The following is a 20,101-nucleotide window of genomic DNA, read 5'->3' as shown; positions in this document are numbered from 1 at the left end:
CCCATCCCCAGCCGCGCGTCCCTGTCCCTTCCTGCCCTGCGCAGTGAGGCCGGATGGGCCCGAGCTGCCAGCAGCCCTGGAGGTGGCTGCGGAATTCCTGCAACACCATCCGTGCTCTGGCCCCAAATGCAGCTTCTTTGTGGGCTATAATAGCAGTGATAATGACAAATGTGCTCCAAATGACCGAGCGACTGACCTGGAAAGGATCCAGACCCCTCTGGCGGTTGGGATTTCTCACTTCATTTCAGTATAGAAATGGCTGAAAACGGAATCCAGGGCAGAAACGATTCACCTAAGAAAGATCTCACATTTGTCAGGTCCCATCAGCCCTCTACACGTTTGCCCTGTGTGTGTGCGCGTGGGCACACGAGGGAACAGAGACCCAAGAACTCCGTGACATTATCAGGAGCAGAGAGAAACCACCTGTACCTGTCTGTGTTTGGACACATAAGGTTAGTGCAAGAGGTACAAAGAAACAAAGCATTTATTGTTCAAAGCTTTTCTACGAACCACTCAGCATCATACAATGAGATACGGCGGCTGCAGAGCAGAGGGAGGGATTCTCTGTCCCTCTGCCCCCCCGTATTTGCTCACTCACACAAACCCATATCTGTGTTATTTTAATAGAGTTCCTTTCTCCAATGAGACCGGAAAAGGTGTTTATCATACAGGATCTGGAAGAACAGATACATCCTATTAAATAACAGAGCAGTTACAGAAAGGAGACCTCTTTTCTTCAGGAAAAAGACCTTTCTTTCCCCCCTTGTCTACCTGCATTGCCATAAGAGGGTTGTCAACACAAAAACAGGTCAAAAAAACCAATATCTGACTAGCGTTTTGGCAAAATTAGGAGCCCTAGGATATGCACCAATATCGATACATGCACAAATATTTTCACTCAGCTGTCACAGGATAAATTCTAAGCATGGTGTAAAAACCCACCAGCTGAAGCACCGTCTGCGCTACAACAACTACCAACCTGCTCAGTGCAACAACCAGACCCTGCTCACAACAACCGAAACGTTGAGACAACGTGTCCGGTTCTGTTCTGCACACCCGTGTCCCAGGGTACAGACACGGTGAGACGGACTGTTCCACGTGCTCTGCACACACACACAAAATACACCAATTCACACGATTGTGCTATTTCCAGCAGTGCTCTGTACACCATCCTGTGCTCTTATTGGCACTTCTTATTTCATTTTCCACTGCTGTATTCTCCCTATTCTGTAGTCAAACATTTGTTTTCCCCTTAACTTCTAAGAAACACCTGAACTGAATCCTGACTCACAAAAAACACACAAAGCATTAGTGTTTCAAACCTGCCGTGTCAACACCGCAGCTCCAAGGTTTATTTCCCTTTGTTGGTGCTCAGAATTCTGTTTTAACCCTTTCCTCGTCTGATGCCATGTTTTCTAACAATCTATATCATCATATATACATTAACTACTTCTATGCACAGAATGGGTCTTTTTGCGGGATGCACAGATTTGTATTGTACTATGGCGGCAACTGAAGACCCCAAACCATCTTCTTGTCACGGTTTATACGCACAAGACGACAACCATCCTGAACTTGAATGAATTTATCCCTCACAATCCGCCACAATTACGCGCCTGTTCAGTACCGCTGCCTTTCATCTTCGTACACTCCAGCAGTGTTCGGTCCAGTTCTTCCCAGTATTGTTCCACCGCTTCTCTTCAAACGTGATTCACCTTTTCTGCAAACGAGCGAGCTCCCGACCGCACTCTGGAACGCAGAACTGAATTCCGCTCTGTCTCTTCAGTAACGCACCCGAACTACTTCTGAACACAGGAAAAAGCACCAGAATCTCACCCCCGTCTGAGCACAAGAGGGACACCTGGCAGCTGCTTCCAGCCCCCCTGCTGGCGCCCGCTCTGTGTGTGCAGGAGCACGGGCGGCGGGACACAGGGATCTGCCCGGATCACCGCTGTCAGCGCTGGCTCGCGCGCGTGCATGGACACTCAGTGCAGGACCGGAGCTCGACAGCGATTCACCGTCCGGTGATGCTGTTGAGAACACCGGGCAGCAACAGCACAGCAGTTTCATTGATTTGCTCTGAAAGAGACTTCGAAATGGATCCACCCAATTAGTTCCACAGAGACGCTGCATGAGCAGGCCGAAGCCCACGCTGTGGCACACACTGACACTCCTCTGTACAGATCTGCCCCTTCGATGGGCAGGTGCTCACCAGCGGAATTCTGGCACACACTGCACAGGTGTCCGTCCCAGCCCCACGTCCTTCCCTCATCCTCACCTTTCTTATTCCTGGAGACTGAACGCACCCCTGAATGTAGCTGCTCTGTTTAGCACACACAGAAAAGTTTTACACACCGGACAGCATGCACACAACTGACACAGCAGCGTAATAAATATGGAAGCACAGTAGCAATGACCCCGCTGGTTCCCCTCAGAATGCTCGTGTGTAGCCCAGTTAGTGGAGTCCTAAACTAAATGAGATTTCAAGTTGCTCACTGTCTGGCAGCCCCGCAGCCCCTCACTATGCTCAGTCTAAGACTGCAGGATTTCACATTTTACTATAAAAAGAGTTTTTAACAGCAAGAAGTTCCAAATGAGGCTGTTCCCGGTGAAAGGTCTCAGAGAGAGGTGCAGCTTTGTCCTCACCAGTGGTTTGCATGATGGCACTGCCATTGTGTGACTGCAATCAAAACAGACACGTTCCGAGACATCTCTGAACACACTGGACAGAGTAAACCTGTGGCACTATTAACGTGAGAACAGAGGCATTAAATGAAGGGGTGGAAGAGAAGACTCTTCTGAGACTGGACAGGAGAAACTTTGAAGTTCAGTTAAGAAATTGGCAAAGATAGCAGAAGATAAAAGGACGACACTACAGCAAATGCACCGTTCAGAAGAACCGCCTCCCTTCCACACCATGTGGATTGATTCTCTTTGCAAGAAAGTGAAAGAAAGCAGACGAACAGGAGTAACCGAGGAGTGGGGTTTGAGTACCACATCATCTGGGCAGAGTTATAGTTTGGTAGCTGCTTTTTGAACGACAAATCATGATGGTCCATTAATTACAAACTAGTCTATGCACTACAAAACATAAGGGGGGAAGGATTTAATGAAGACGCCCCTGTTTTCAAGTAAATATGGTATAAATTCCTGTAGTCTGAATTTGTTGTACATTTACGAAGAAGATTATTTCTAAGGGCTACGTTCTCTGTGCTATTTAAGGCTGATAGCGCTTCGTAACTCAACAGCATCCTATATACCCAGTAAGTATCATGTATGGGGGAACTACAAAATTCATAGTAAGAGGCAGTTCACCTCTGATCAAAACGTGAGACCGATCCAGGGACTCTGTTAACATCTTGGAGAAAAGAGAAAACTGCCACACTATAACAAAATGAACAATTAGGGGAGTTTTTCTCAGTGCTGATCCCTACTGGCACGCAGAGAAACATGTAAGGAACCTCATATTTTACATACACGCTTACTGTTAGCATGTGCCGTGTTCAAGGCAGGTATCAGCAAAGCACCAGTACGTTACTTCCATTTTCCCAGGATGCCCCGTTTCTCGCCTCACCCTCAGCTCTGCCAGCACCGCTGACGCTAAGGCTGCCCCAGAAGCTCCTACCCGGGGACAGTTCTCTTCTCTTCTCTCAGTCCGGCACATGGCTCATATCCATCTAGCGGTACCTGACTCATCTGCCTTTCAGTGCGGGGCAATGGAAAGAGGGAACATCAGCGTTTGCAGAAGAGATGTCCTGACTTGACGTCTTCCTTCCAGAGGGGCTCTTCATTCCAGGAATGGAAATCCCCTGGTTTGTTACGTCACATAGTGAGATGGCTTCTTGCGCTGCTCTGGCTGGAATAAAAGCTCTATTCAGGAATATAAAGCATTCCACAGCGGTAAGAAAAACTACCTTGCCTGTTTGCAGAGAAGTTACTATTTGAGACTCTCAGGTAACATCGGACGTGAACTGCGTTTATTTCTCTAAATCTGTTGTCTCCTACAACGCCCATCTCAGCTGCCCCACCAATGCCACCCACGATTCTGTGCACAGCCTGTTAGGATTTGCTGTGTGGTGTCTGAACTTTGCACTAAAACTCAATGATGTGCGTCGATGAATGAACCTTCAACCTTCTTTAACACTGACACTTGTGTGGTGGTTTCCCTGGCCTGAAATGGTTTGAGACACCCCCCATGGGCAAGATTTTCAAGGGTCACTCTAAAGCTGGTGTTCTGACTGGTGTGTTGATGGCACATTCTCATCCAGTCAGGAAGCAGGTCCATGTGTAACAGTGAGCTAAGGAACACTGACAAGTCCACTGGTTTGGCGGTTGTGATGCCAACGGGATCCTGTGAGCGGTACTTATGTGTTGCGCACTCCCAGAGACTGTTCCAGTTCCTGCCGGCGCTGCTGGATCTGAAAGAAAAGACAAACGGCGCAGTTCAGCAGATTCAGTTGTTCAGTGGCAGGAAGATTCATTTATAGTCAGCAGTGTGGAGAATTCCTCCGTACCTTGCAGTAAAAATATCTGCTCACAGCCTCTTGAGACCATGGCTCATGATAAAATTCAGCTCTGCGCTCTTCCTCTGGGTTTCCAACTACATCGGTCATCACCTGCAACAAGAATAAAAACATCTTTCACTGCAGCTCCTCTACCACACAGGAAAACATTCCGATTTACCTACAGTCAAAATGTATCTACATTTTAAAAGTTCAGGACTGTTCTCTAGGCCCAAGGCAAAGGGCAATGAATGGCACGTGTGCTCAAGGCGGCTGCATACGAACTGTGAACAGCTCCTCAGCTGTGCCGAGGAACAACCCCGGACACCAGGAGCTGCCCGGGCCGAGCGCCGTGACCTCCGACAATGAACAGCGTGGGCGGTTTACTGCCAGCGCCCAGGGAAAGTTACCAGCACTGTACATCCAATTAGCCCATATGCCCAAAGAGCCTCAGTAGTTACTCATACACAGGGTAACAGCTTGAAATTGTTAAGGTGTTCACACCAGATTGAAGGACAATTCTACACCAGCGTTGCCCGTATCTGAAAGCATACCTTACCTTGATTTCAAGAGAAGTTCGGATGGGGAAAGCATTAAGTAAAAATAACTCTATTGAAAGGCAAGGAGCAGAGAACCCTAGTAAATCCCAAATCGACAAAGTCCTGAGCTGATTTTTTGGTCTCTACGCAACTGCCAAGAAAGCAAGATTTGAAAAACTGGTGAGTTGTTTATGCAATTAGTGGATGGGACCACCTGGAGAACTGCCCTTAAAGACGAAAAGAGCTGAACAGAGCTGGCAGCTCTCTAAGGACATTTTTCTTGGAGCGAAAGAGCTCCGAATTCCCCTGTGTAAGAAGCTGGGGAAGGAAGGTGGAGACCGGCACAGCTCGGTAAGGACCTCCTGGTCACACTGAAGAATAAGAAGAAAACGCACAGGCAGTGGGACCCGGGACACGTGTCTCAGGAAGAACACAGGGATGTGTCAGGATGGGCTCAGGAAAGCCAAGGCACAGCTGGAGCTGAACTTTGCAACGGATGCAAAGAATAGTAAGATCAGCTGTTACAGGTATGCTGGCCAGAAAAGGAAGATTAAAGAAAGTGCACCCTCCTCCTTCCTAAATAAGACAGGAGAACTGGTGACAACCAATGTGGAGAAGGCAAAGTGAATCAACAATTTTTGTTTGCCTCAGTTTTCAGTTGTACTCTCTCTTCCCACATCTCTCAGTCCCTGAACCTCAAGGGAGAAAGAAGTCCCTCCTTTTGTAGAAGACCAGCTTTGAGACCATCTGAGGAACCTGGGACCTGCCAAAATACATGCCCAGGTCACGAGGGAACTGGCTGGTGGAGTCACTAAGCCACTCTCCAACATATCAGAAAAGTCCTGGCAGTCAGGGGAAGTCTCCAGTGACTAGAAAAGGGAAACATCACACTCCTTTTTAAGAAGAGTGAAAAGGAGCACCCTGGGAACCACTGGCCAGTCAGCCTCATCTCTGTGTCCAGTGAGACTATGAAACAGGGAGGTGGTTCAGACAGCCAACATGGCTGCACCAGGGGCAAATCAGGCATGACTAACCTAGCGGCCTTCTAAGATGGATAAGAGAAGAGCAACTGATGTCACCACCCGGGCCTGGGCAATCCTCAGCATCAATACCGACAGGAGGGATGACTGAGAGCAGTCCTGCAGAGGAGGACTGGGGGATATCGGTGGACAAAGATCAGGTGTGAGCCGCCATGTGCGCTGGCAGCCCAGAAAGCAGCTGTATCCTGGGTGGCATCACCAGCCCTGTGGGCAGCAGGTTTGGGAGATCCTGCCCCTCTGCCCCGCTCTGTGAGACCCCCCTGCGGTGCTGGTCCAGCGCTGGGTCCCCAGACAGGACACACACGGAGCTGCTGCAGAGGGGCCAGAGGAGCCTCAGGAATGGCCCGAGGCTGGAACAGCTCTGCTGGGGACAGGTGAGAGAGCTGGGGTGTTCAGCTGGAGAAGAGAAGCTCCGGGGAGACCTGAGTGCAGCCTTTCTGTGTTTAAAAGGGGCCCATGAGAAAGACGGAGACAGACTTTTGAGCAGGGCCTGTTGTGACAGGACAAGGGGTGATGGTTTAAACTAAAGGAGGGAGATTCAGACTAGATATAAGGAAGACTTTGTTTTCATGATGAGGGTGGCAAGGCCCTGGAACAGGTTGTCCAGAGAAGCTGTGGAAGCGTTTCAAGGCCAGGCTGGATGGGGCTCTGAGCAACCTGGTCTAGAGAAAGACGTCCCTGCCCACGGCAAGAGAGCTGGACTAGATGATCTCTGAAGGTCCTTCCAACCCAAACGATTCTAAGATTCTATAACTCTATTAAAAAAAAAAAAGACTAAGTCTCCAGCATCACAGAATCAAGGGTAAATATCAAATTATTAGCATTTTTTGCAGAGTAGTATTGTGCAATCACATTCTGATGCCAGCAGGCAGAACATTGTGGAAAAGGCCCTTATGGGACGGGACTGGTTGTCAGTCAGGGAGGAACTGAACAACTGTTCAATGTATGTGGGTAGAGGAGCTGCACAATTTCTTAGTTTGTAAGCTCTTCAAGCTAAAGGCTGATTTACTTAAACATTCTTTCAGATGCCTGTCCCCTTTGCAATACCATATACAAACTAATAATCCTAATCTTAACAGTAAATTTTTAGAGGACTATTGACTACAAACTAGATACGTATATCAAAACACTCGAATTGTGTTATTGCATTATAGGATGCTTCTGCTGAGTTTTACTTAGCCTTAATTTTAGGGAGTACACCAGCACAGCCCTGCACTGTGATCTGACCATCCAATCAGCCCCACTAAGCACCGCTGTTCCACGGAGGAACACAGCCTGAACTGTCTGTCCTGCATGCTCACTGTCCGTCTTCCACCAGCTTTCCATCCTGGATGTTTTAGTTTCACACTCTATATACTTTTAAATACAATTCTTACATTCTGGTCCTACCATGTCATGGTTTAGACCCAACCAGCAAGTGAGCATCGCAGAGCTACTCACTCACCTCCCCGGTGGGTGGGGGAGAGAGTCACAGAAGTGAGGAACTCACTGCCTGAGACAAAGACAGTTTAGTGAGAAAAGCAAAAGCCGTGTACACCAGCAGAGCAAAGCGTGGAGTTCATGCACCACGTCCCACAGGCAGGCGGGTGTTCAGCCGTCCCGGGACAGCAGGACTCGGTCACGCGGGTGTTCAGCCGTCCCGGGACAGCAGGACTCGGTCACGCGGGTGTTCAGCCGTCCCGGGACAGCAGGACTCGGTCACGCGGGTGTTCAGCCGTCCCGGGACAGCAGGACTCCGTCAGGCGGGTGTTCAGCCGTCCCGGGACAGCAGGACTCCGTCAGGCGGGTGTTCAGCCGTCCCGGGACAGCAGGACTCGGTCACGCGGGTGTTCAGCCGTCCCGGGACAGCAGGACTCGGTCACGCGGGTGTTCAGCCGTCCCGGGACAGCAGGACTCGGTCACGCGGGTGTTCAGCCGTCCCGGGACAGCAGGACTCGGTCACGCGGGTGTTCAGCCGTCCCGGGACAGCAGGACTCGGTCACGCGGGTGTTCAGCCGTCCCGGGACAGCAGGACTCCGTCAGGCGGGTGTTCAGCCGTCCCGGGACAGCAGGACTCCGTCAGGCGGGTGTTCAGCCGTCCCGGGACAGCAGGACTCGGTCACGCGGGTGTTCAGCCGTCCTGGGACAGCAGGACTCGGTCACGCGGGTGTTCAGCCGTCCTGGGACAGCAGGACTCCGTCAGGCGGGTGTTCAGCCGTCCCGGGACAGCAGGACTCGGTCACGCGGGTGTTCAGCCGTCCTGGGACAGCAGGACTCGGTCACGCGGGTGTTCAGCCGTCCCGGGACAGCAGGACTCGGTCACGCGGGTGTTCAGCCGTCCCGGGACAGCAGGACTCGGTCACGCGGGTGTTCAGCCGTCCCGGGACAGCAGGACTCGGTCACGCGGGTGTTCAGCCGTCCCGGGACAGCAGGACTCAGTCACGCGGGTGTTCAGCCGTCCCGGGACAGCAGGACTCGGTCACGTAAACAGTGACTCGGGTAGACAAATGCCGTGACTCCAGAAGTCTCCTCCTCCTCCCCCCAAACACTACTGAGTGTGACACCATGGGGTATGGATCACCCCTCTGGCCGTTAGGGCCAGCTGTCTGGCTGTGCCCCCTCCCTGCTCCTCCCCACCTGGCACAGCCCGGGGAACTGAAAATTCCTTGGCTGCTTAACAACTAAAACATCAATGTGTTGTCAACATTTCTCTCAGACTAAATCCAAAACACCGCACCATATCAGAAAGAAAATTAACTACCCCAGCCAAAACCAGGGCACACTATTAATTCTTCGTCAAACCTTAGCTTACCTTAAGATCCCTACTTTGGGACCGGAGAAGGTCTTGGATGTATCCTTTGGGATCTTTGGAGAAGCTCAGCATGAAATCACGTTGTATTTTTAACTGATTTATGGATTCAATTGTCTCATGAATCTGACAAAAACAAACAAAGCAGATGTTAGTTAATTCTTCCCGTGCAGACCCGCGCAGGACCCCATGGCTTTTCCTTTCAGAGAGGGAGTTAATCCTGCAATTACGTTCAAGTTTCACTTGTATCTCTGCAACACAACCACGTACAGGAGTCGTCTTCACTTATCGTGCTGATCTGCTGGATGGCACCTGGTAAACAATACTGAAGAGCTACCACGTCACTGTACAATGTAGTTATTTCCTGTCTATAATCACTCTTTCTGTCACGTCTGGGATTTTTCATGAAAGGAGCTATATAAATCTGTCTTTAAATAGTGCCCAGTGCAAGAACGCAGTTATTGCCCTGGTTAATCATTATCATATCTTCAATACTCTGCTGTGATCCTTAAAATGTCTAGTGATTGCCTGATCAAGTCCATGTTAAACGAATTCACTTAGCAGCCATGACTCGTAGACTTTTTCTTAGAAGAAAGGCTGTTAAGTCACAATGGCTGCAAAACAAAGAGTGTGAACAATGAGAAATCAGAAGCTTGGAAGGTTTATAGAAAGTGAGTGATTATCTTCAGAAATATTAAGAAAGAAATGAGATTTAACCAGCAGAGAGAATGGAGACTCCAAAGAGAAGCTAAGGTCCTACAATCATCCTGGATACCAAAATCAAGTATGGTCAGTGGGAGGACAGTTAAGAATCATTTGCACATACACATTTAGTAAAGCAAACTATTGCTACCCTGTTCCTCAAAAATTCTAGTTTGAGATTGTAAACCCATTATTTAGTATCACATATACATCTGTTCTGCCAAAGTGGCAGATGTGGCCAGGCACATGGGAGACAATAACCCTCCCCAGAGCTGGCTGTGCCACCAAGGCTGCTAGAACGGGCACAACTATACGGTACGTTAACAGAAGAGAGCTGCTGCCAACTTAAAACGATGCCTTGTTTGGGAGAACCATGCAGCCCTGCTGGGGAGAGATGTGCTGGCTCGCACTGAGTTTCCACTAGAGGACTCTCTGGCAGCGCTGCAATAAATGGCACAGATTGTAACAATGCAGCAGGCAATGCCTGTTTACCCAGAGCTGATTTCAGCAACGTCACTAGTCACAGCCCTCTGCTCTCATCAATGCTCAGAAAAGGTGATACGGACCTGGGAAAAGGTGAGCCGGACTAACCACAGTCCTGTGCAAGCTGTGCAGCCTTTGTAGGCTGGGAACCAACCAGCCGAGCAGCCGCCGTGCTCAAAAGGACCTTTCTCAAGAGCCATAAAACAAAAGATGCTGCAAGAGTTACCAGAATCCATAGGATTGCCAGTGTCCAAACTCCTTTAAAATCGCATGAAAAACAGAGTTTAACATATTAGTTTGTATTAGAGGTAAACAAACAGAAACTGGGCCCAGTTGTATGCCACATGAATCCTTGCTGGCCCACGATGTCACACCTTCTTCCCTTGCTCGGAGAGGCCACCTCTGCTCATCTCTCAGCAAGACACGTCAGCCATTGCCCCCTGTGTCCCAGGCACGAGCCCCTCGAGCGGCCTGCAGAGCCCGCACTGCCCTGGGACAGGGACTGCTGCGCGAACAGCGCAAGGTGTTCTCCTCGGGAACGCTGGAACGAGTCTGTCAGACTGCTCCAGGTGACTTTTCTGCCATGCATTTTCCATATTCACACCTGCTGCAGAGAGCTGCTCTGCAACCATGTGTGGATCATTGCTGAGGGGGCTAATTATTGAAACTAATTACCAAGGATACACTTATTGAGAATGAAGTTATATCCCCATGCTCAGCACACAAGGCAGCTGCATGGCAGGCAAATCCGCTCTCTGTGCTCTCGGCCCCCCGGCTGGCAGGCCTGGGCGGCCGCGCGTGGGGACGCCCCGTGTGCCACCGGTGACGGGCTCGGGGACGGGAGCGGCAAGGAGAGACCGCGGCCAGCACCCGTGCAACTGGGCAGGCACGGAGCCAGCTGGTAGAGCTGCCACCAGGTTCAAAATATGAGGTTTAGCTGCTGTCAATTAAAAAGGATAGAAGTTCAGTTCCATCCAAAATGGTGGTTACCGAGCCAGAAATTTGTCCGGTGGATGAAATTTGCTCATTGTAATCTCATCAAAACACCAGAACACACCTCCATCTTAAGAGATACCCGACTCCCACACCCTTTTGAGCAAGTGCAGTGAAGTTTTTACCTTAAAAACTGAAGCGAGAGTTTTGACACCAATCAATAACAAAGGTATGTATGACTTACAGTCACTCAAGCTCCACCTAAACATAGAAATTAGTATAAAATACCCTAACAATAGAGGAAGGTGGGGAAGACACCGTCACTGACAAGTCAAGGGAACAGCATCACAGGACTTCTGGGACCAGTCGACTGGTTGAGCTGAGGATCAGATAGGCTGAGCCTATCTTCACCCAAAGGGACGCTCTTGGGAAAGATCTGCGCACCCAGTTATACCAACTTTTCCCCGGACACTCAGACTTCAAGCTTGTTTTGCAATCACATTGATAGTGCTACATAGTCATGTTAGAATTCATACTTATTGGGTACAAATATTTATTTCTTGCAGCTAATATGTGTTTCTTATAACTAAAGTGTATTTTGCAAGTAAAGTGTGTTTTTTCAGAAAGTGTATTGATCAACAGCATCTAAAGAAAATGTACCTGTTGTACCATCTAAAAGAACTTTACCTGTTGCTTTAATAAACCTCATTATTTGTGGATCTAGTCCTGAGAATTTCTCACTGAATGCACTCAGACTTCAATATTATACTGTTCATTAATCTGGGCAAGCGTGTAAATTCAGTGGTCACAACTGCCCCACACTATCAGTGAATCCAATTGTGTGAATCCAGCATTATGCTGGAGCAGTTGTTATGTACAATCAGACCTGTAGTGCTGACCTGAGGTTATCTGATGGAACTGGGCATCACTCGGGGTTCAGCTCAGCAGCTGTTGAGCACAATCAGACCCGTAGTGCTAACCTGAGGTTATCTGATGGAACTGGGCATCACTCGGGGTTCAGCTCAGCAGCTGTTGAGCACAATCAGACCCGTAGTGCTGACCTGAGGTTATCTGATGGAACTGGGCATCACTCGGGGTTCAGCTCAGCAGCTGTTGAGCACAGTCAGACCCGTAGTGCTGACCTGAGGTTATCTGATGGAACTGGGCATCACTCAGGGTTCAGCTCGGCCGCCCCAGGGTCACAGAGCACATGCTGAGGACATGTTGGAATGCAAGGGAGTCTAACTGCTGCTAAACTAATCCTCTTAACGCAACACCATGCATGCACAAACCATATCTGGGTATGAGATTCTATTAGCTTTGCCTTACAGCAATTTAGCAAGAAACCATGACCTCTCAATAAAAAGTTATAGTTGAGCAGTTCAGATGATTCTGGAATGCCAGGGGACTCATTATACTACCTGTGAAACTCTGCTTCCATCACCTCTATAACCGCACAAGGCCCTGGATCAAAACCTAAGCAGGAGCAGCACTGACCCCTCTACATTCCCATTGCATGTGGCCAGTTCACCTCTGAGCACACCTGACTGAGCAGTCCCTGTCCCACAACATTACTGTCCTCGACATGTGACACCAAACCCATGTGCAGGCACACAATAAGTATATATGCCATGTGATACTTTACTCCTGGGCTGGTACCTTGTTGTCCAATGCTGTAATCTCCTGTTGGTTAGCTGTTGAGAGAAGAAAACTACTCATCTGTCCCTTTAGTGGGTCTTCAACTTCTACATCTATGTCATAACAAGCCGTCTTCTTCTGATCGTTGGGGTCAACACTACAGGGAGCATAACAAAAGACCATGAGAACTGCCAAAATGAACCAGAATAAATATCCATCCAGCCCAGAATACACTTTGATAAAGCATGTTGCAGATGCTGTGGAGTTTAATCATGGGATACCTTTATATATTTGTACATCCTAGTATAGCCTCTCATCCTCCACTGGCCAGCATTCAGAGAATTTTGAGCTGGTGGTTTTGTCCAGACCATCAACTTTAGAAGCTACTAACAGACACAGTGTTCATTAAATTGTCCAGCATCTTCCTGAGACCTGTTATAACTCTGGTCTCCAAAGCAATGCCCAGCAATACCATTCTGGTGTGGTTTTTGCTTGACTGCATCTTTTTTGGCAAGTACAACTATACACTACCATTCTGGATGTGAGCACATAATGACATTTTATGTGGTTATCAGTTCCTTCTCTAATAATTCCTAGTCCTGTTAATCGTTTTTCGCAGCTATGCAGCATTGTAGTGATTCCCAGCTACTTCTTAGAAGGTGGCAGTGAACTTGGGCACCACCACTTGGTTTGCAAAGTTGCCTGCTTGATTCTTCAAAGAATACAGTCAGTCCAGCCTTCCTGTTACAGAAGCTATAGTGACTCTTCCCAATGTATCACAGGTCTATTAACTCCATTCTCTACTACAGTCAGTACTGATTGGCTTCCGATATCCAGGATTTGTCCTGGTACGTTTTTGACATCACATTAACTATTTACCACCCCCTGGTACTGAAGGAGATTTCAGTAATAGGTAACACATTGTAGAATCATTTAGGTTGGAAAAGACCCTTAAGGTCATTGAGCCCAACTGTGAACGTAACACTGCCAAGTCCACCACTAAACCACATCCATAAGCACCATGTCTACACATGTTCTAAACCCCTCCAGGGATGGTGACTCCAGCACTGCCCTGGGCAGCCTGTTCCAATGCCCCACAGCCCTTTGGGGAAGAAATTGTTCCCACATCCAACCTCAACCTCCCCTGGTGCAACTTGAGGCCGTTTCTTTGTGTCCCTGTCTCCCCTCAGCTCCTGTTCTCCAGCTGAATCCCCCAGGTCCCTCAGCCGCTCCCATCACACTTGTGCTCCAGCCCCTCACCAGCTCTGTTCCCTTCTCTCCACTCACTCCAGCACCTCAAGGCCTTTCTTGGTGTGAGGGGCCCAAAACTGCCCCCAGGATTGGCGGTTTGGCCTCCCCAGGTCCCAGCACAGGGACGGTCACTGCCCTGGGCTGCTGGCCATAGTGCTTAATAAAGTCTCTGCAGTCTCAAGCTAAGCCAAAATAAATCTGGAAGTCTGGCACTGAATTGAAAGTAATTAATTTTTAGGTTCATAAAATCACAGAATAATGCACAGTAGAAGGGATTTCAATTCCTTTTTTTCCCTCAAAGCGGACTCAAACTCTTGTTTATCTCCCCTTAGGAAAGAAACCTGAACAACTTTCTCAATGGTAGTCTAATAGGGATAAAAATAAGAACTTTTCCACTCTCCTAGACAATTGGTGCCTCTCTACTGAAATTCATTCAGAATTATACAGACCAGAGTAACACAGAAAGTGACCACACAACGAAGTCCGAGGTACTGACCTGGGAGTTACAAGAACAGGACTGTGGTCCCCGCTACTCTAGCTGCTCTGCATGTTGTGTTTGTACAGCAGGTGCTGTGCACACAGCGGCGCTGAGCTGACGACCTACTTACCTGATGATGTGGTTTATCACGATGGGGTCTGGTGGCAGCAGCAGGTTAGTGAGTCTCTGAGGAATCTCAGAAAACTTTAGCCGTGGGCAGTCAAAGATCTGCAATACAAGAAATCCATAAATCCTGTTATCCTTGCCCAAAACCTAACTTGCAATTAAATGAGAAAGGAAGAAACCAAGAGTTCAAAAGTCAAGTGCTTTTGGAAGCCATTAATATAATGCTGGCTCCTTGCACAGACCAGATTTTTGGTCACCTGTGTCCCTGCAAACTGTGGCTGTAGTTACAGCCCAGGCCGGTTGACGGATGTGTCAGACAAGGACTGTTTCAGGTTTCCCAGCTGTGGTTTAACTGCTGAGGGGCACAGGCCATGTCAGTGGGACACCGGGGTCAGCTGGGCTCTCCTCTCACTAACAGCTCGCGGCAGCACGGCATAAAGGAAACTTTCTTAATTATTATATTTTCTTTTACCAGAGGAAATACAAAACCAGTTTGCTGCCTTTTCTCCCCCCAAGGACTGTTTCCTGCATTATCTTGTGCTGAAGAAAAACACAAAAAGACACTTTTGGATTTGAAAACCATTTGCTTTTTTGTTTGTTTTGTTTTGCTTTTTTTCTTTTTTTTTTTTTTTTTTTTAATAAAGGAAAAATAAGTCAATATGGTTTTACTTATTTTTACCCAGAATGTAAACAGCCTCGTGAAAGGAACCCACTCCTCTCCAACCAGCACCTCATGGTTTCCTTCTCTTTACTGCGGTTCAGAAGCTAAATATGTATTGAATTTAGAAAATAAATCTTTTGAAAAGGATCAGAATCAGTAGTTTTTGCGACTATCTGTGGGTAATTGCGGTGCGTCGCCATCAACCTCCAACACTCCTCACTCTGGGAGTTTTCAGAACTATAATTATTACAGCCCTTTTGTCTTACTGGGGCACGCTGCCGTGAGTGCTGTGTGTGTGACACGAGGACACGCTGTCTGCAGCGCTGTGTGTGTGACACGAGGACACGCTGCCCTGCAGCGCTGTGTGTGTGACACGAGGACACGCTGCCCTGCAGCGCTGTGTGTGTGACACGAGGACACGCTGCCTGCAGCGCTGTGTGTGTGACACGAGGACACGCTGCCGTGAGTGCTGTGTGTGTGACACGAGGACACGCTGCCTGCAGCGCTGTGTGTGTGACACGAGGACACGCTGCCCTGCAGCGCTGTGTGTGTGACACGAGGACACGCTGCCCTGCAGCGCTGTGTGTGTGACACGAGGACACGCTGCCTGCAGCGCTGTGTGTGTGACACGAGGACACGCTGCCCTGAGCGCTGTGTCTGTGACACGAGGACACGCTGCCTGCAGCGCTGTGTCTGTGACACGAGGACACGCTGCCTGCAGCGCTGTGTGTGTGACACGAGGACACGCTGCCCTGAGCGCTGTGTGTGTGACACGAGGACACGCTGCCTGCAGCGCTGTGTGTGTGACACGAGGACACGCTGCCTGCAGCGCTGTGTGTGACACGAGGACACGCTGCCTGCAGCGCTGTGTGTGTGACACGAGGACACGCTGCCTGCAGCGCTGTGTGTGTGACACGAGGACACGCTGCCTGCAGCGCTGTGTGTGTGACACGAGGACACGCTGCCTGCAGCGCTGTGTGTGTGACACGAGGACACGCTGCCTGCAGCGCTGTGTGTGACACGAGGACACGCTGCCTGCAGCGCTGTGTGTGTGACACGAGGACACGCTGCCTGCAGCGCTGTGTCTGTGACACGAGGACACGCTGCCTGCAGCGCTGTGTGTGTGACACGAGGACACGCTGCCTGCAGCGCTGTGTGTGTGACACGAGGACACGCTGCCCTGAGCGCTCTGTGTGTGACACGAGGACACGCTGCCTGCAGCGCTGTGTGTGTGACACGAGGACACGCTGCCCTGAGCGCTGTGTGTGTGACACGAGGACACGCTGCCTGCAGCGCTGTGTGTGTGACACGAGGACATGCTGCCTGCAGCGCTGTGTGTGTGACACGAGGACACGCTGCCCTGCAGCGCTGTGTGTGTGACACGAGGACACGCTGCCTGCAGCGCTGTGTGTGTGACACGAGGACACGCTGCCTGCAGCGCTGTGTGTGTGACACGAGGACACGCTGCCCTGAGCGCTCTGTGTGTGACACGAGGACACGCTGCCTGCAGCGCTGTGTGTGCGACACGAGGACACGCTGCCCTGCAGCGCTGTGTGTGTGACACGAGGACACGCTGCCTGCAGCGCTGTGTGTGTGACACGAGGACACGCTGCCTGCAGCGCCAAAGGACGCAGGTGGGCTGGGAGAACGGGCTGCTGGGCTGTGGAACGGCACGTGGAGTCAGGCTGCCGACCAGGGCGCTGTGCCTCCTCTGACAGAGTGCCCTCTGAAATACGGGACTTTCTGGAGAGAGGGAATTTGGTAGCAGAAGTACCTGGAAGCCTGCCCTGGCTTTTGAAATACCTTTGGACCTTCTTCCTTGCTTTTGGTTGTAACACAGTGGATTTCAAATGTCCCAGCTGATGCAAACAGATTTTCCAAAGAGAAAAGGATCCTTCTCCATCAATTCTAAAATCTGCCTCATTTTCTGGACTTACTTGCACCCAGGAATTCAGTCAGTTAGTTTCTAAAGAGCCAGGAAGTAATCAAATCTACCAAGCCTGCAGCTCGCTCTATTTCAGTTCTGAATTCTGACACTTGGCAGAGGTGTCTGTGGAATTCCACTCAGCTCTGCACACTGAGCTCCATCCAGCCCCTCACCTCGGCCCCTCACCTCAGCCCTCACCTCAGCCCCTCACCTCAGCCCTCACCTCGGCCCCTCACCTCAGCCCCTCACCTCAGCCCCTCACCTCAGCCCCTCACCTCAGCCCTCACCTCAGCCCCTCACCTCAGCCCTCACCTCAGCCCCTCACCTCAGCCCTCACCTCAGCCCCTCACCTCAACCCCTCACCTCAGCCCCTCACCTCAGCCCCTCACCTCAGCCCCTCACCTCAGCCCCTCACCTCAGCCCTCACCTCAACCCCTCACCTCAGCCCCTCACCTCAACCCCTCACCTCAGCCCTCACCTCAGCCCCTCACCTCAGCCCCTCACCTCAGCCCCTCACCTCAGCCCCTCACCTCAACCCCTCACCTCAGCCCCTCACCTCAACCCCTCACCTCAGCCCCTCACCTCAACCCCTCACCTCAGCCCCTCACCTCAGCCCCTCACCTCAGCCCCTCACCTCAACCCCTCACCTCAGCCCCTCACCTCAACCCCTCACCTCAGCCCCTCACCTCAGCCCCTCACCTCAGCCCCTCACCTCAGCCCTCACCTCAGCCCTCACCTCAGCCCCTCACCTCAACCCCTCACCTCAGCCCTCACCTCAGCCCTCACCTCAGCCCTCACCTCGGCCCCTCACCTCAGCCCCTCACCTCAGCCCCTCACCTCAGCCCCTCACCTCAGCCCTCACCTCAGCCCCTCACCTCAGCCCTCACCTCCGCCCCTCACCTCCGCCCCTCACCTCAGCCCTCACCTCAGCCCCTCACCTCAACCCCTCACCTCAGCCCCTCACCTCAGCCCCTCACCTCAGCCCCTCACCTCAGCCCTCACCTCAACCCCTCACCTCAGCCCCTCACCTCAACCCCTCACCTCAGCCCTCACCTCAGCCCCTCACCTCAGCCCCTCACCTCAGCCCCTCACCTCAGCCCCTCACCTCAGCCCTCACCTCAACCCCTCACCTCAGCCCCTCACCTCAACCCCTCACCTCAGCCCCTCACCTCAGCCCCTCACCTCAACCCCTCACCTCAGCCCCTCACCTCAGCCCCTCACCTCAGCCCTCACCTCAACCCCTCACCTCAACCCCTCACCTCAGCCCCTCACCTCAGCCCCTCACCTCAGCCCCTCACCTCAGCCCTCACCTCAGCCCTCACCTCAACCCCTCACCTCAGCCCTCACCTCAGCCCTCACCTCAGCCCCTCACCTCAGCCCTCACCTCAGCCCTCACCTCAGCCCTCACCTCAGCCCTCACCTCAGGCCTCACCTCAGCCCTCACCTCAGCCCCTCACCTCAGCCCCTCACCTCAGCCCCTCACCTCAGCCCCTCACCTCAGCACTCACCCTCAGCCCCTCACCTCAGCCCTCACCTCAACCCCTCACCTCAACCCCTCACCTCAGCCCTCACCTCAGCCCCTCACCTCAGCCCTCACCTCAGCCCCTCACCTCAGCCCCTCACCTCAGCCCTCACCTCAGCCCCTCACCTCAGCCCTCACCTCAGCCCCTCACCTCAGCCCTCACCTCAGCCCCTCACCTCAGCCCTCACCTCAGCCCTCACCTCAGCCCCTCACCTCAGCCCTCACCTCAGCCCTCACCTCAGCCCCTCACCTCAGCCCTCACCTCAGCCCCTCACCTCAGCCCTCACCTCAGCCCCTCACCTCAGCCCTCACCTCAGCCCTCACCTCAGCCCCTCACCTCAGCCCTCACCTCGGCCCCTCACCTCGGCCCCTCACCTCGGCCCCTCACCTCGGCCCCTCACCTCAACCCCTCACCTCGGCCCCTCACCTCGGCCCCTCACCTCGGCCCCTCACCTCGGCCCCTCACCTCAACCCCTCACCTCGGCCCCTCACCTCGGCCCCTCACCTCAGCCCCTCACCTCAGCCCTCACCTCGGCCCCTCACCTCGGCCCCTCACCTCGGCCCCTCACCTCGGCCCCTCACCTCGGCCCCTCACCTCAACCCCTCACCTCGGCCCCTCACCTCGGCCCCTCACCTCGGCCCCTCACCTCGGCCCCTCACCTCAACCCCTCACCTCGGCCCCTCACCTCGGCCCCTCACCTCAGCCCTCACCTCAGCCCTCACCTCGGCCCCTCACCTCGGCCCCTCACCTCGGCCCCTCACCTCGGCCCCTCACCTCAACCCCTCACCTCGGCCCCTCACCTCGGCCCCTCACCTCGGCCCCTCACCTCGGCCCCTCACCTCAGCCCTCACCTCGGCCCCTCACCTCGGCCCCTCACCTCGGCCCCTCACCTCGGCCCCTCACCTCGGCCCCTCACCTCGGCCCCTCACCTCAACCCCTCACCTCGGCCCCTCACCTCGGCCCCTCACCTCGGCCCCTCACCTCAACCCCTCACCTCGGCCCCTCACCTCGGCCCCTCACCTCGGCCCCTCACCTCGGCCCCTCACCTCAGCCCTCACCTCAGCCCTCACCTCAGCCCTCACCTCAGCCCCTCACCTCAGCCCTCACCTCAGCCCCTCACCTCAGCCCTCACCTCAGCCCTCACCTCAGCCCCTCACCTCAGCCCTCACCTCAGCCCTCACCTCAGCCCTCACCTCAGCCCCTCACCTCAGCCCTCACCTCAGCCCTCACCTCAGCCCCTCACCTCAGCCCTCACCTCAGCCCCTCACCTCAGCCCCTCACCCTCAGCCCCTCACCTCAGCCCTCACCTCAACCCCTCACCTCAACCCCTCACCTCAGCCCTCACCTCAGCCCCTCACCTCAGCCCCTCACCTCAGCACTCACCCTCAGCCCCTCACCTCAGCCCTCACCTCAACCCCTCACCTCAACCCCTCACCTCAGCCCTCACCTCAGCCCCTCACCTCAGCCCTCACCTCAGCCCCTCACCTCAGCCCCTCACCTCAACCCCTCA

The 20,101-nt window shown here is 52.4% G+C and overlaps 1 protein-coding gene across 8 annotated transcripts in view; it reads right to left on the bottom strand.

The window, feature by feature from the left end:
* Positions 1-466: 466 nt before the first annotated feature.
* The window catches only part of SMARCD3 (SWI/SNF related BAF chromatin remodeling complex subunit D3), a 96,485-nt gene continuing 76,850 nt past the window's right edge, over positions 467-20,101 (bottom strand). For all 8 annotated transcript variants that reach the window (XM_065829773.2, XM_065829771.2, XM_065829772.2 and 5 more), the window contains 5 exons: positions 14,485-14,582; positions 12,647-12,782; positions 8,873-8,995; positions 4,515-4,616; positions 467-4,418 (listed from right to left, as the gene is read on the bottom strand). In XM_065829773.2, coding sequence (XP_065685845.1) covers positions 4,365-4,418; positions 4,515-4,616; positions 8,873-8,995; positions 12,647-12,782; positions 14,485-14,582 — 513 coding nt within the window. In that variant the 3' untranslated portion in view covers positions 467-4,364. The remainder of the gene's footprint in view (positions 4,419-4,514; positions 4,617-8,872; positions 8,996-12,646; positions 12,783-14,484; positions 14,583-20,101) is intronic.

This window comes from Patagioenas fasciata, chromosome 2, assembly GCF_037038585.1.
Source record: "Patagioenas fasciata isolate bPatFas1 chromosome 2, bPatFas1.hap1, whole genome shotgun sequence".
Classification (NCBI taxonomy): domain Eukaryota; kingdom Metazoa; phylum Chordata; class Aves; order Columbiformes; family Columbidae; genus Patagioenas; species Patagioenas fasciata.
This window is presented reverse-complemented; position numbering and strand designations above follow the sequence as displayed.